The sequence below is a fragment of the Gadus morhua genome, chromosome 10, assembly GCF_902167405.1.
Source record: "Gadus morhua chromosome 10, gadMor3.0, whole genome shotgun sequence".
Lineage (NCBI taxonomy): Eukaryota > Metazoa > Chordata > Actinopteri > Gadiformes > Gadidae > Gadus > Gadus morhua.
The window spans coordinates 2596759-2611200 of record NC_044057.1 but is presented as its reverse complement, the minus strand read 5'-3'; the positions used below and the strand labels follow the sequence as shown (position 1 = coordinate 2611200).

Genomic DNA, 14442 nt, shown 5'->3' with positions numbered 1-14442 from the left:
CTGTTTCATCGGTTGTATGTATTGACTTATCTATTGACAAAAGAAATGGTGAAACAGCTAATAAATTTAGGAAAACTTACAGACAATGAGCTAGAGGGAATTATAAAGGTTTAGGGCTCGTTACTCTGAAAGCATCTAGGCAGCTGATGTCAATTGTAGGTAAATAGTTGGTGCTTAACTGGAGTTACTAAATTGCATTGCGTCCATAAACTAAACCCCAGATGTACATTCTTTACACTTCTAGCTTGAATTGTTAAGAACTGAAGGCTTAGAAACCAAAACAAATCATTGAGTGCATAACAGAAAACGATAGACAGTTGTTATTTGTTATATTTAAGGATGTTTATATTAAGGACCTGTGAATGAGCATGAGGATGTGTCAAAGTATAAGCGTGGACAGACAGACAGACAGACGGACACAAACAGTGTGTAGTTCAAATGGAATAATAGCATTTCTGAACACAAAGGCAATTCAATTGACACTGACAATCAGTTTCACTTGTGTCTTTTATTTTTGAACCTTTACTTCCCAACATTATTCCACAAAGACATGGTTTTCAATAATTAATATATTGTTGTGTACATATAGTGACGATTAAAAAAGATTCACAATACAAAATACATTTTTAAATATGGAGAATGTCAATCGCATGTCAAAGTATTGATTTACTTAGTACTTATCATGCAATCAATATATAAAAATAGACTTCTGATTATGTTTATATACATTTCTTTTTATAAATATAAGTAAACAAATGTATTTTTAAAATACAAAGATAAATACAGTCACAGAGTGTACATTGTGTACCAAACAAGCAAATACAAACATTTTTTTGGGATATTTAGCATTCACAAAACACAATTATATTAGAAATGCAACTTTAACGACAATTGCAGGTCTTCATTTCTGACTTAATTTCTTCATTCTTTTTTTCGGCCAAATAAACGACTTGGTCACGATAAATATGGCAGGACCCCGCCCTAACAGGGCGGAGCCTAATATAAGTATTAAATATTCATGATGAGGGTCTCTCTCTCTCTCTCTTGGCCCCAGGGCCAAGCCATCAGGGTCTCTCTGGGGGCCAAGGGCCTAGCTATCATGTTCTCTCTGGAGGGCCTCCCGGCCAAGCTTTCAGGGTCTCTCTTAGGGGCCCCCCGGCCAAGCTTTCAGGGTCTCTCTTGGTACTCAAGGCCTAGCTATCAGGGTCTCTCTGGGGGGCCCCCCGGGGCCCAGCTACCGGGGTCTCTCCCGGGGCCTAGCTCTGCCGGACGTCCTGCAGCAGCTTGTTGATCTCGGCCACCAGCTCGCTGGCGTCCATCAGCTCGTGGCGGCTGTCGCTGTGCTTCCCCTGCAGCTGGCCCAGCGCCGCCTCAAAGTCGTCCTCCTCAAAGTTCTCCGGGATCTCCTCCATGGCGGGGAGCCACTTGGACGAGGGTCCCGGCGGGGGCGCCGAGGCCGTTGCGGGCCCCAGGGCCGCCGGGGGGGGCTGCTGCTGCTGGGCGGGGGCCCCCAGGCTCACCGACGCCACAGGGACCAGGGGCCCGGCGCCGGCGTGGTTCTGGGGGCTGTTTTTCGGCGCCTGGGAGCCCTTGTGGGGGCCGCCCTGCGAGCCCGAGAGCTTGGCGCTGGGCTTCAGCGTGTGGTAGCTGCCGTTGTGGTGAGGGAGGTGGTGCAGGTGGAGGTGGTGGTGGTGGGGGTGGTGGTGGTGCTGACCCTGCAGCCCCACGTTGCCCCCGGGGTTCTGGAAGTGGGTGTTGGCCGCCCAGGCCGCCACCCCCTGCTGGTGCACCGAGGCGCTGGGCTTCCCCGGGAGGGGGCCCCTCTTGCGGTCCAGGGAGCCCGTCATGGGCACCCCCACGCCGCTCACGCTGGTTGCCCTCTGGCCCTCGCTCGCCTTGGCGTAGGCGTCCAGCGACGGGGGCAGCAGCCGCTGGAACACGCTGCTCATCTCCGACAGCAGCGAGCCCGTGCCGCACAGGTCCTCCTCCTCCTCCGCACCCTCCCCCCCGCCGCCGGCCGCCCGACGGCCCTCCCCCGCCTCCCCCGCCTCCCCCGCCTCGTCCCCCTCGGTGTCCTTGCCGAAGGTGCTGAAGCTCTGGTGGCCCCGGGCCGGCCCGGCGTCGGTACAGGGCTGCGGGGTCTTCTCCAGGGCGGGCCGGGCGGGCGCCTCCTCCCCGGGGATGTACAGGTTGCTCCGGTAGTCCGAGGCGGCGGCGGCGGCGGCGGGCGAGGCCAGCGGGGGCATCCAACACTGGTCCGAGTGGCCGAGGACCCGGCACTCCTCTGTGCACAGCCGCATGGCTAAGGGGGACAGGGGGAGCGTCAGGAGGGCTGGGGCCACACACACTCACGCACACACAGGCACACGCACGCACACACACACACACACACACACGCACCAAGGCAATGCACAACAAGACATGTGTTGACGCAGGACCGACGCCACGGTGGCCGACGTGGGTTCATATGAAGGATGAGGAATCAGTGCATGAAGACGAAGAAGAAGAAGAGAGGGTGCAGGAAAGGAAGGGTAAATGCAGTATTTTCATAGGCCCAACGTTAGACTGCTTCACTGGTGCCTGCTCTACATGGGGGAAATCTGCCCTAATTAGTGCTTGGGGGGGGGAGAGGCACCAAGGGGGGGGCATGCTACCTTCAAATGTATTTACCACGTGGGACAATTCGGAAAGCTAGATCAATGCCTATTACGAATTCAAAGGGGACTACTACTCTAAAAGCCCTGCATCTTTCCCTTTCAAGTCACTCTTTTCAATATTGAATCTTCAAATAGCAAATCTCTAAAGAATAAATTAGACAAATCAAAAATGCCAACTTAAAGCCTTCATTAAAAATACTTTTCAGCCATGCCATTGAGGGACTTCATTATTCCCTCATTAACATGAAAGGAACATTTATAATACATCTTAGAGCAGATGAAAAGTGTGTTTGAGTGCTGTGGCAGGGAGGGAAAAAACAGCAAGAAGCTAGCTGTTGATTGGCTGCCCCCTGAATGAAAACGTTGGAAATAAAACCCTTCAAGATTTATCAAGACTGATCTGCATGTGAAACAAAGAGAATGAAGAGACCTGGGCAAAACACACGCTCCATATGTCCTCTCTGTCTGCTGGAGTGACAGACGGTTCATTCTAATGGCCGCTCATTCATCTGACTTCAATCAACCGCATGGCAAATTGGTTTAGAAAGACCCAGTTCCGGGGTGGTAGTTTTCTTCTTTAACAGACTGACTATGATTCAACTGAAAGCTTGTTTACCCTGAATAGTACTGTACTCTCTTTATGCTCTGTCCTCCTCCAAATACCTTTCAGCTCCTGCGTTCACCTGTCACTCCATATGTGACGGGTTCGGATTTTATCCAGACACAAACAAACCCTCACTCCTGCTCTGGGGCATTATGCCCGCCCTGTTGCTGATGACAAACGAACAGAGGGGAACTGCGCTTATTCAACTAGCGGGGGGGGGGGGGGGATGTCAAACGGCATAGAGAATCAGTCCACGGTGTTCAGCCTCCCCTAACATGCAGAGAAGGGGAGTCCCACGCTGACCTGCGTGTCGCCGACGTGTTATAGACACTTGAGCGGAAATAGATGATGATTAAAAAAATCAATTAGTCTGGCGGCATCCCCGGCCCAACGCGTGTCAGGACTCGGGTGTCAAGCCCAGTGTGAGGTTGATAAACGGCGTTCACCGCGATCGCACTTCTTTGTGACACAAAAGGTCGACAAAAGAAACACCCTATCAAAAGGTCAAGCCTGCAGCTGGAAGTTAGATACCGTCAGCATGGATGCTCTTGGATGGGCTGCAGTTTCTGTGTGTTACAGATTCCCATTGGACGGCCTCTTCCCCCTACTCTACTCTCGCCCTCAACCCTCTAGCTAGCAGACATATTGACGGCCATTGGTTAACTGCTCCCTTTGCTCGGCGAATGAGGCGGCGGTGTGGGGGCGGGGGCTTGGCGTGTGTGTTCCTGGCCGTGCGCGATCGAAATAGGTGAGACACGAAATGTGATTAGTCTCCGCTGGGGCGTAATCACTATGTGCATGCTGCTCTGAGTCATCGCCATGGAAACATTCTGTCACATGGCAATTAAACGTTCCCTTCTAATCAGCAGGCAGAGTCTGCTGTCCCTCTGTTTAGGTAGAAGGACGGAAAAAAGAAGAAGAATGAGGAGAAGTTTGGGCGATGGAAAGGTCAGATTGACGGGAAAAGAAAGTGGCTAACAGTGGGTGCTGGGGAAGGCAGAGGAAGGAGGCAATCAGGGTAAGTGAGTCGTCTGCCGGGACGCTAATTGGGAGGTAGCTCTGTGGTGGTGCTGCTGATGGACGGCGAGGAGGTGGCGTGGAGCGAGGAAGAGACACGGAGGATGAGGATGGTGAGCGGCTGCTGAAGGGAGACGTGATAAATGCTACGTGTCGGGAAGAGTCGTGTCACACGCTTACCAATTTAGAACGGGAAGTTGACGGGTGTTATGCCAAACGGTGCACACCTGTGTTTGTGTGTGTGCACGCCTTTGTGTGTGTGTGTGTGTGTCTTTGTGTCCCTGTGTGCGTTTCTCTGCAGTTTGCCTGCCACACACACAGCCACGTGTGCATTTTCATTTTAGACAAACAGGTGCTCACAGGGTTTGGAAGCGCGCGTGCTGCTGTCATTTTGTGCCAAGCACGATCAATAAATTGTTAATGAGCGTTGAGTTGCCAGTTTGTAGCTACCGATAGGATTCAGGTGCGGAGACGCTGTGCCAGACAGCGTGGTAATGAGATGGAATGAGATGACAGCAGGCGTTCTCTGCCGGCGTGAGCGGAGTGAAACCATGAAGAGGAAAGCTTTAGGCTTTTGGTTTGGGTGGGATAGAGGATAGGGATAGTGTTGTGGCGTTGAGGGGATGGAGGGGAACATGGAGGTTGAGGTAGAGGGGAGATGGAGGTGGAGGTGGATGTGTACCTGCATGCGTTCTGTGCTGGTGGCCGTCAGGGGCGTACAGCTCAGAAAAGCCCTCACCCAAGAGGCGGTCCATTGGAGATTCTCTGCCGGGCTCGTAGTCGCTGTCGCCCGCCTCGCTGTCCCCACGACCGCTGTCCTTCAGGCTAAACTTATCCATCTCATTCAGCGCGTATCTGGGGAGAGAGGAGGTTCAGGACTTAATATCACCTCCACCCAATACCTGGGGAGAGACACTCAGACACCTGGTATCACCTAACCAGAGAGAGAGAGAGAGAGAGAGGGAGAGGGAGAGGGAGAGGGAGAGAGAGAGAGAGAGATTCCCAGGTGGTTTTGCATAACATTATGCAAATGTAAATAAGAAATATAGCATTATTACGATTTCTCCACAGCGGGGCTGTGGAGAATGGGCATATCATTGTGCGGCTGTCCAACAATTGCTCGTGGCAAAACCATTTCACAGTGGCTTGTGCAATGAGTGCATTTCATTTCCTCAACAAACTGCCCACAGCAACACTTCTGCGTTTGTTAGGTCTGGAGGAAAAAAGCCTCAGAATTTTGAATAACACTTTGCATGAATTATAAGAAAAACATCATTGAATAATTGGATCTTGAAAGAAGCATTTCAAAGGTCAACCTATTGTTCATTTGGTTGTGTTAAAGGATACCCATTTATGGAACATGAAAAGTGTGTGTGTGTGTGTGTGTGTGTGTGTGTGTGTGTGTGTGTGTGTGTGTGTGTGTGTGTGTGTGTGTGTGTGTGTGTGTGTGTGTGTGTGTGTGTGTGTGTGTGTGTGTGTGTGTTACCTATAGCTCCTTGTGTATTTGTTGCCTCTGAAGTTAGGTCTTGGCTGGTACTGGCCCTGATGGAGCATGGACAGAAGCTGTGAGACTTGCTACAATCCCCAGGGAACAAAACAGGAGAGGGAAAAGAAAGAAAAAGAAAAAAGAAAAAATGAAGAGGAGGAAAAAATAAAGAAAAAAATGATGGAGTCAGACAAGCACTGATGCTGCACAACAATGGGGGAGGGGGGGGGGGGGGGAGGGTGTTTGGGGGGGGGGTTCATGGTGACATGTGTGACTCTCACTCCACAACATGAAACAATGGTTAACAAAAGTAGGACACAAAGGACTGGAGGGGACAGAAATGGTGGTGGACAAATTCAGAACAAAAACTGATTATGAGAGATCAGAGAAATATTATCGGACCAATCTTTTGAAATCTGTCACATTTTAACCATATTTTACGATTTGTTTTAACCAACATGATACACATTATCCCAAAACTATCAATTCATGGAATAAATATCATCTATTCTGTATTTATATGTATCCTTCTCTCTCTCTCTCTTTCTTTCCCTCACACACACACACACACACACACACACACACACACACACACACACACACACACACACACACACACACACACACACACACACACACACACACACACACACACACACACACACACCCCCCTCACCCTCACCTCAACGGGGGGGGTGGCATGAGCCAGCTCCAGCGCAAACTGTTCCGGCACGTGATTGGAGGAGATGGTTACTAGGCTGTTGAGGGACTGCCGGCTGTGGTGACTCCCCCGGCTCCCGAAGGCGCCCCGGTCCCCCGGGGCGGGGGAGGCGGCGGGAGAGTGCGGGTGGGCTCGCACGGGCAGCGTCCCGTTGACGGTGGGCACCAGCGTGATCTCCCCCTTGTGGATCTGCCGGGCGGGCTTCTTGGGGTGGTGCTGGTAGCTGCTCTCGGCGGCGCGGCAGTTGTAGTTGTGGCGCGGGTCCTTCTTCTCGCGGTTGCAGCGGGCCGTGGCGAACATCACCATGACGGCGAGCAGCAGGGCGCACACGGCGCCCAGCGAGATGATGACGATGAGCGAGAGGTCCAGGGCGGGCTGGCTGGAGCTGGTGGGGTCCGACGCCGCCGGGGGCGCCTCGGCCGTGTCCCGCAGGGTCAGCCGGAGCACGGCGCCGGTCGCCAGCCGGTGGGTGCCACGGTCCTGCACCTCCACCCGGAGCTCCAGCACCTCCTTGGCCACCTGCTCCAGGCTGGCGTTGGTGCGCAGCTCGCAGCGCCGCGCGTCCATCGCGAACAGCCCGTCCTCGTTGCCCCCCGTGATGGCGCAGCTCAGCTCGCCGTTGGCGCCGGCGTCGCGGTCCGAGGCCTTGATGGCGGTGACCAGCTGGCCCGGCGAGGCGTACCGCCACAGGCGCAGCTCGGCCGTGTGGTTCCGCAGCGGGGGGGCGTGCACCACGGGCGCGTTGTCGTTCTCGTCCAGCACCGACAGCAGCACGGTGGCGTTGGCGCTCAGCGGGGGGTTCCCGCCGTCCCGCGCCTGCACGGTGAAGGCCACGCGGCTCACGTCCTCGTGGTCGAAGCTGCGCAGGGCGTAGACGGCCCCGTTGGAGGGGTCGACGGTGACGTAGGTGGAGATGGGGCTGCCCTGGACCATGGCGTCGGCCACGGTGTAGGTGACCTGGCCGTTGGTGCCCAGGTCGGGGTCGGACGCCACCACCGTCATCAGGTAGGCCCCGGGGGAGTTGTTCTCCGACTTGAACACCTCGTAGCGGCTCTTCTCGAAGCGGGGCGGGTTGTCGTTCTCGTCCAGCACCTGGACGGTGAAGTGTTTGATGGTGGAGAGGCTGGAGGAGCCGCGGTCCTCGGCGATCACCGTCAGGCTGTACTCTGAGCGCTTCTCCCGGTCCAGGGACACGTTGGTGAGGATCATGTAGTTGTTCTCGTAGGTCTTCTGCAGCCGGAAGTGGCCGTGGCCGTGCAGACGGCACGTCACCTCTCCGTTGGCTCCCGTGTCGCTGTCGTGCACGCGCACCAGCGCTATGAAGGTGTCCACGGGCGCCCCCTCTGAGATGTAGGCCACCTCCTCTTTCCCCGTCGTCATCAGGTTGATGTTGATCTCGGGTTTGTTGTCGTTCACGTCGACCACTTTCACTACTATTTTGCAAAGTCCTGGAATTGAATTTGGACCCATGTCCTGAGCCTGCACGTCCAGCTCATAGGAAGACGTTGTTTCATAGTCCACCTTTCTGATAAGCGTAATGTGACCATTTTCCGGGTTAATCTTAAATGTTCCCAATATCTTTGGGGAGACGTGGCTGCTGAAAGAGTAAACGATTTTACCATTGGTTCCCTCGTCTGGGTCCGTGGCGTTCAAATCAATGATCAGAGTTCCCAGGGGAGAATTCTCCAGGAAATCGATTACATAAGCTTGCTCATCGAAAGCGGGGCTGTTGTCGTTGGAATCGGAGATGCTGATCTTGAGCAAAGTCGAACCCGATTTTGGAGGAACGCCGTTATCAGAGGCCGTCAATTGGAGCTGGTAGCTGGACTGAACTTCGCGGTCTAAATCTCGCATCACTACCAACTCCGCATACTTAGCCCCATCCGTTCTCGTCCTCACGTCGATTTTGAAAAAGTTATTGGTGGTCAAGGAATAGGTGTGTAGCGCGTTTTCTCCCGTGTCCGGGTCCGTGGCGCCGTCCAGCGGCACCCGCGTCCCTACCGACGCACTCTCCGAGATCTCGATTGGGATGATGGCGCGAGAGAAGTGCGGAGAGTTGTCGTTGATGTCCAACACTTCCACTTCCACGTGGAAGAGCTGGAGATACTCTGTGGGCAGCGTAACCACGTCGAACTCGATAGAGCAGTTGAGGTTTTTCTCACACAGCTTTTCTCGATCTATTTTGGCGGCTATGGTTATCTCCCCATCGTCCTCCCGGACCGAGAGGAAAGAGGTGTCCCCCCGCTGCATCGCGCGGAACCGAAAGGACAAGGAAGTCGGTAATTTGGATAAAACCCCAGATACGTCCTCCTTTAGCCTCGCAATTACTGTGCCTACTTTCTGCTCTTCGTAAACTTTATATTTCAATGTCTTACCGTTAACGCACTGTGCAACTGCGAACAAAACCAGGAATTTGAATAGTGCAGTGGATAAAGTATTTCCTTTGGTTTGGTTATTCTGTGGACCCATCTTCCCCGACCAAGACGGGCAGCACAACATGGGGGAAAAAATTCGATGTCCCTTCAAAAGTATTTCATGATCAATTTGGGTTGTTATTCTCTGCCTGCAGACGTCCGCATAGAAAGGAAAGCCACAGAGTAGATATCAAACGTTCAAAGAAATCGCTTTGCTTTGGTTTAAGTCCAGAAAAGAACATTCGGAGACGTTTTCCTTCTTCTATTTCTTCTTTACAGACGGATCTGTTGCGCGTAGGCTGCATCCAGATCGCCCGTCCTTTGTGTGCGCCAGTGAATGAGAGGAGAGGATGTCTGAAAGAAAAGGCGCAGCTCTCCGTTGTGCGTGCGTCTCTCTCCCTGCGCGCCGCTGTCTGTCTCGGCCCGCCCCGCACCAAAACGTATTTTTTTCCTCATCGCATACGAAATTCCGCCCCCCTCTCTCTCCAGTTTTCGTCTCCTCCTCCTCCCCCTTCCTTTAGCCCAGAGTGCCCCTGCTCAGCCTACAGGGGGTCCACACGGGGTTATTGATGGCAGCAGAAGTCTGGCGGCCCAACCCCAGAGAAACCCTGCGTTAAAAGTGTGCCACAACAATAGAGGAGAGGGAGGAATTATTCCGGGCTCCAGTTCAAACAGGCTGGGAGACTGCGGCCCACCGTCGCACACAGTATTGTTACAACCGCAATTCACTAAGTGTGCCCATTCTTTGCCGCGCAGAAAGTCGTTTGGCGCGCGTAAGAATGGTGTTTGTTTGTTTCTTGTGCGAAAAATAGAAGCCGCTGATTTAAGCATTAAAATAAAGGCTAATATCAATGAAGCACAATCGGCAGATTTTTGGAAATTGTCATCTAGCCTACATAGATTTACAATATTAAAAACATTTTGCTGTGCCTGTGTTATCATGCGACACATCCTGGTTCCAGAGCTCGACGAATCTCAACCAGTGCAAACCTTTGCTTGAAACGAACCTTTGCTTGAATTTGTTGGGGATCTTTTTGGGGTTTAATGATCAAATGAGTGGAACGCGTTTCTTGTTAATATTCTTGATGCTGCGTCAAGAGAAGGGTGAGCTACTTTATTATTTTTTTAATCAAAAAGTGTAACTTAATACTTAGGAAGATGAACGCGTCGCGGGACAATCGAATCCCCGCGCGTGGCGAATCCCTGAAAAGGAGGGCCTCCATCTGAAAACGCCTCGCGGCAGGTCACGCGGCCTGACATCCCCCCCTCCCCCCGCCGTTCCCGTGTGCATAATGCAGTTTTATGACCCCCGCATCCCAATCTTGAAAACAATCTGCGTCATGAAAACTCAAACTGGCGTTCAGAGAGCAAACAACTAAAGCTGATGTGGAGATCACCGCCATCTGGCGCGAGCCTCAGACAGCCCCCCAAACCTATATTACCCCCCCATTCAGACCAGCCGCCCCGCCTGGGAAACACTATGGGAGAATTAGCCGAGGCGCTGAGCAGCCGTCAGACTTACTAGATAACATCCAATTCCTCGCCATGCCTTATCAAATCTGCTGCAGAATCCACGACCCCTTGTATATTATAGTACATGCATGAAACTCGTTCTTTGAACTCATGGGCAAATCTTTTCTCTGTCGGTTAGTAGTGATTGCTTTAGCCATAAAAATAACAAATAAAGTAATCACCGCATATTAGAATATCTTGCGGTTAAGTTCCCGGAGTTCCTCAGCTAAACTATGTTCGCCCTTTTCCCAGGGCTGTCAGACGGAGTCATAATCCGACGTTTACTGTGCACACAGTTCCTCTCATACGAGGTATCGCCGCGGAGAGAGAAGCAGCGTTAAACAACATCCGGCACGGGGCGTCTCTCTGCAGGCTGCAGGACGTGCGGGAAACGCTCAACCGTTCGGATAGAGCATTGGGCATTTGGACATGGCTGCGCACTCCCGGGATGGAAGCGGCTTGGTGTTAAACACAACTCACTTTATTGAACATTATTCAATTCAGAGTTATTTCAAAGTTGACCAGGGTTGATATTTCTTGCTAATGAAATAAAGCAGGTAGGAGGACTACGAGGTCCTATTCCAATCTGGCATGAAAAACAATGGTCTGCAGCAAACCACTCGGAGGGCCGGTTTGAGGCGGATAGGCGCCGAGATTTTGCCCTCAGGGACCATAAAGTTACCGGGAGCCCGCGTGGGGGAAGGGGGGGCGCGGCAACTTTGTCATTGAAATGAAGGAGATCCCGATGACAAAGGCGCTGAAGCAGGTGGAGCGAGGAGGCTACAGGGGGAGGCATGTGCGCGAGGGCACTTCTCCACACAGCAGTGCTCCACACAAAGAGAAAGTTAATATACCCTCCCCCATCGCCCCCCCCCCCCCCCCCCCCCCCCATTCCCATCTCTCCCTCTCCGCGTTTTCACGCAGAAGCGCGACAGAAGGAGTGCTTCGGCGCGCGCCGGGGTCGCCGATATTGTAATGGCATTTGAGCATCTGCCACAATCACGAGCCGTCTCATTATCAAGCTGCTGCGCCGCGCGCTCATCTCTGACCAGAAGGATTGGATTTGGGGGCGCGGGGTGCGAGGAGGAAATAGCGCTGCTTAATATTCATCCCGCACACACTCGCCACGCTAACTATAGGCTTTATAAGACACGTGTGGGGCGGCCAGAGTGGCTGATGAAGAGTTCAGAATCACCCGAGCACGCTTCATGAAAGACATTATTCTCTCTCTACCACTACAAATGCACAAGGACACGTGTCGTTCAGAAACAACAATCACCAAAGCAAGAAGACTTTATTATTACATTTTGATCATAACCTTTGCAAGCAAATAATTGAAGAAAATATTGAATAACGTTTTCTCTCTCTCTCTCTCTCTCTCTCTCTCTCTCTCTCTCTCTCTCTCTCTCTCTCTCTCTCTCTCTCTCTCTCTCTCTCTCTCTCTCTGTCTCTCTCTCTGTCTGTGTGTACGATGTTGGGTGGCGTGTAGTGATGCTTTACACCGTAGTAATAAAGTGTGTGCTTGTATTTCTCTACACGGAGCATAACATGTTGCAATACCTTTTCTTCCTCTCTTCCTCTTTATTGGCTCGGAAAAAAACAAGATTTCCAAAACAGGCTGCCGTCAAATAGTTGTGCGCCACTCAAACTGAAATATTCATGAGCGGGAATATAATACGGAAAGATAAATGGTGAAAGCGATTGCTCGGACCCCTGGAATGTTAGAGAGCAGCGAGGGTTCGCTGAGCCCTTTGGCCAATCAGAGAGCGGCTGGCGGCGTAGACGGAGACAAGGTAAAGCGTCTGTGCTCGGGGGAGAAGAAGGAGATGAAATGGTGGGCTTGTTTTAGGTTTCATGCGCTGCGAGACGGCGCTGGTTCCCGTAAGAAGATGAGGAGGGGAGGGAGAAGAAGAAAGGTGGAGAGGCCCTTCCTCCTCCGACGGACACACGTCTGGCATATGCTGCGCTGACACCCGATCGCCTTGTTTCTTAGCCGCACAATATCTCGCTCTCCCCCCCCTCGCTTTATCCTCCTCAGGGCCGGAGGTTCGGTGTCTGGATCGCTAGCACGGGGGGGGGGGGGGGGCCCAGAGAGGATTCTTCTCTTGTTTTTGTTGTTTGCCCCAAAGCCTCCCTATCTTTAGTATCCAAATACCTGCACACAAAAACAGCACACACACACATGCACACACACACACACACACACACACACACACACACACACACACACACACACACACACACACACACACACACACACACACACACACACACACACACACAGACACACACACACACACACCAGCGGTCCCACACAATGACACACTCTGTTCTTCTTTCATTCATACTAGTACCCCAATTGCAAATTTCAACTTTAAACTGTGTGTGTGTGTGTGTGTGTGTGTGTGTGTGTGTGTGTGTTATAATTGGTACTAATCTGGTCATTCATTGTCATTTTAAAAGTACATCCGTGCTGTCCAAAAGCACTCTTCTTCAGTCTGTTTTGATTGTCCCTCTGCACCCCCAATGCAATAAACCAACTATTATGAACCTACAAACTATTAACCAACCCTCCCCACTAAGTTGAGCAGCTTTGCACCCTGCAGGGCCCCGCCTCCCCTCGCCCAGTAAAACTCTTAGTTTGAAGCCGACTTCAGAGGCCTCATTAGTTCCCTGACTACACAACTGAGTCCTGGTTCTGCACAACGCCAGGGTGACGACAGACAGGAAAAATGTGCTTTGTCAGTGTGTCTTCGTTTGCGTTCTCTCTCTCTGTGCGCGCTCCGCTTCTTTCCTTTCTTTTTTCTTGTGCAAGAGGAAGGAAAGCAGTGCAGACAAAGCAACTCCTATCGCCACCCCCAGGCTCAATCTGCACCACGTGTGGGGTGGGGGCAGGCGACACATTTTTTAAGGGCTCCTCATTCATTAGACGGGGGGGGGGGGATTTACAAGCCTGTCCCCCCTCCCTCCCGAGCCTGTGACCCCCACTCTTTCTCGTGCTCTGTTTCCCTTGGCAGATGTGAGATGGGCGCCGGGGGTCCGTTCGGACCGTATGCGTCCCTCTGTTGTTCCCAGGGTGTCCGTGTCTCTGGGTTTTCCTAAAGACTTATGTGCCATGTGTTCCTCATTTTGGGAAATTTATATTTTTTGCTTGTGTGTTTGCTGGAATGCTGAATCGTCTTTGGAGCACCAGGCCGTTGCCCTCCTCTAAGCTAGATTCACCACCCAGTCGGTTGTGTTGGAAGGGCCTCTGCGCTTACAGATTTAAAAAATAATTCCGATAAAACGCTGCAACGAGATCAACAACAATGAATAAGCAACAAGACAAAAGTTGGTTTTATGTACGTGTTCAGGGCTAAGTGAGAGGCTCCCCCTTGATTCATTTCCACCCTCTAACCCCGTTATGTCTCAGGTTGATGTTGTCTTCCCTTTTCCTAAAATGGTACATGTTCATCGAATGATATGCATCACAACATGTCTTTCAGAGTTTGGTTATTGAGCTCAGTGCCGTGAAGGGGGATGAGCCATAAACGACGCTTCGTTTAATCACCCAGGTGAAGGGCTTACAAAGCATTGGAGCAAACAGTGTGAGCTTGGTTAATCATCGACCACTATATCAGCACGTACAGATGCCTCACTATAGAGGGTGGGGGAGGGTTCCTCAGTAACTGGTTAACTCAGACCTCCATCCGGCCCACTCGTTATCACTGCAGGATCATGATTTTACGCCTTTAATTAAATGGTTGGGGGCAGTAAAGCACGCTGGTTGTGTATATTACGGTGGTTGGGTTTGCGGGGGCAATGGGCTGTGGTTGTGGGGGCGGGGGGTGCTTATACCAGTACTAATAACTCTCAGACCTTCGGTGAGCCTTATCTTAACCCTTTCCAGATTGGCAACCCTGGAAGGTATAGGCCCGGCGCTCAGTCTCCCTTTGAAGCGAACCCTAAAAGGTTTGGCATTTAAGTCGTTCATTAAAGCAACCTGAGCCCGCTTTCTTGAACTTTCCCCCCACCAACCCAGGGGGAGAAAT

General features: G+C 52.0%; 1 protein-coding gene across 5 annotated transcripts; it reads right to left on the bottom strand.

The window, feature by feature from the left end:
- Positions 1 to 488: 488 nt before the first annotated feature.
- On the bottom strand, positions 489 to 9340 carry pcdh18b (protocadherin 18b). 5 transcript variants are annotated; one of them, XR_003978333.1, is made up of 5 exons: positions 6447 to 9338; positions 5765 to 5853; positions 4961 to 5133; positions 1153 to 2302; positions 489 to 1117 (listed from the first exon to the last, which is right to left on the bottom strand). XR_003978333.1 is itself a non-coding variant. In XM_030368730.1 (4 exons), exons 1-4 carry the CDS (start codon positions 8982 to 8984, stop codon positions 1257 to 1259), a joined length of 3756 nt encoding a protein of 1251 aa, XP_030224590.1. In that variant the 5' UTR covers positions 8985 to 9340; the 3' UTR covers positions 489 to 1256. The 5 variants fall into 5 exon arrangements, 4 of the variants coding, with proteins under 4 accessions (XP_030224590.1, XP_030224589.1, XP_030224588.1 ...); XM_030368730.1 differs by having other exon boundaries at positions 489 to 2302; positions 5018 to 5133; positions 5765 to 5820; positions 6447 to 9340; XM_030368729.1 differs by having other exon boundaries at positions 489 to 2302; positions 5018 to 5133; positions 6447 to 9339.
- Between the last annotated feature and the right edge of the window lie 5102 nt (positions 9341 to 14442).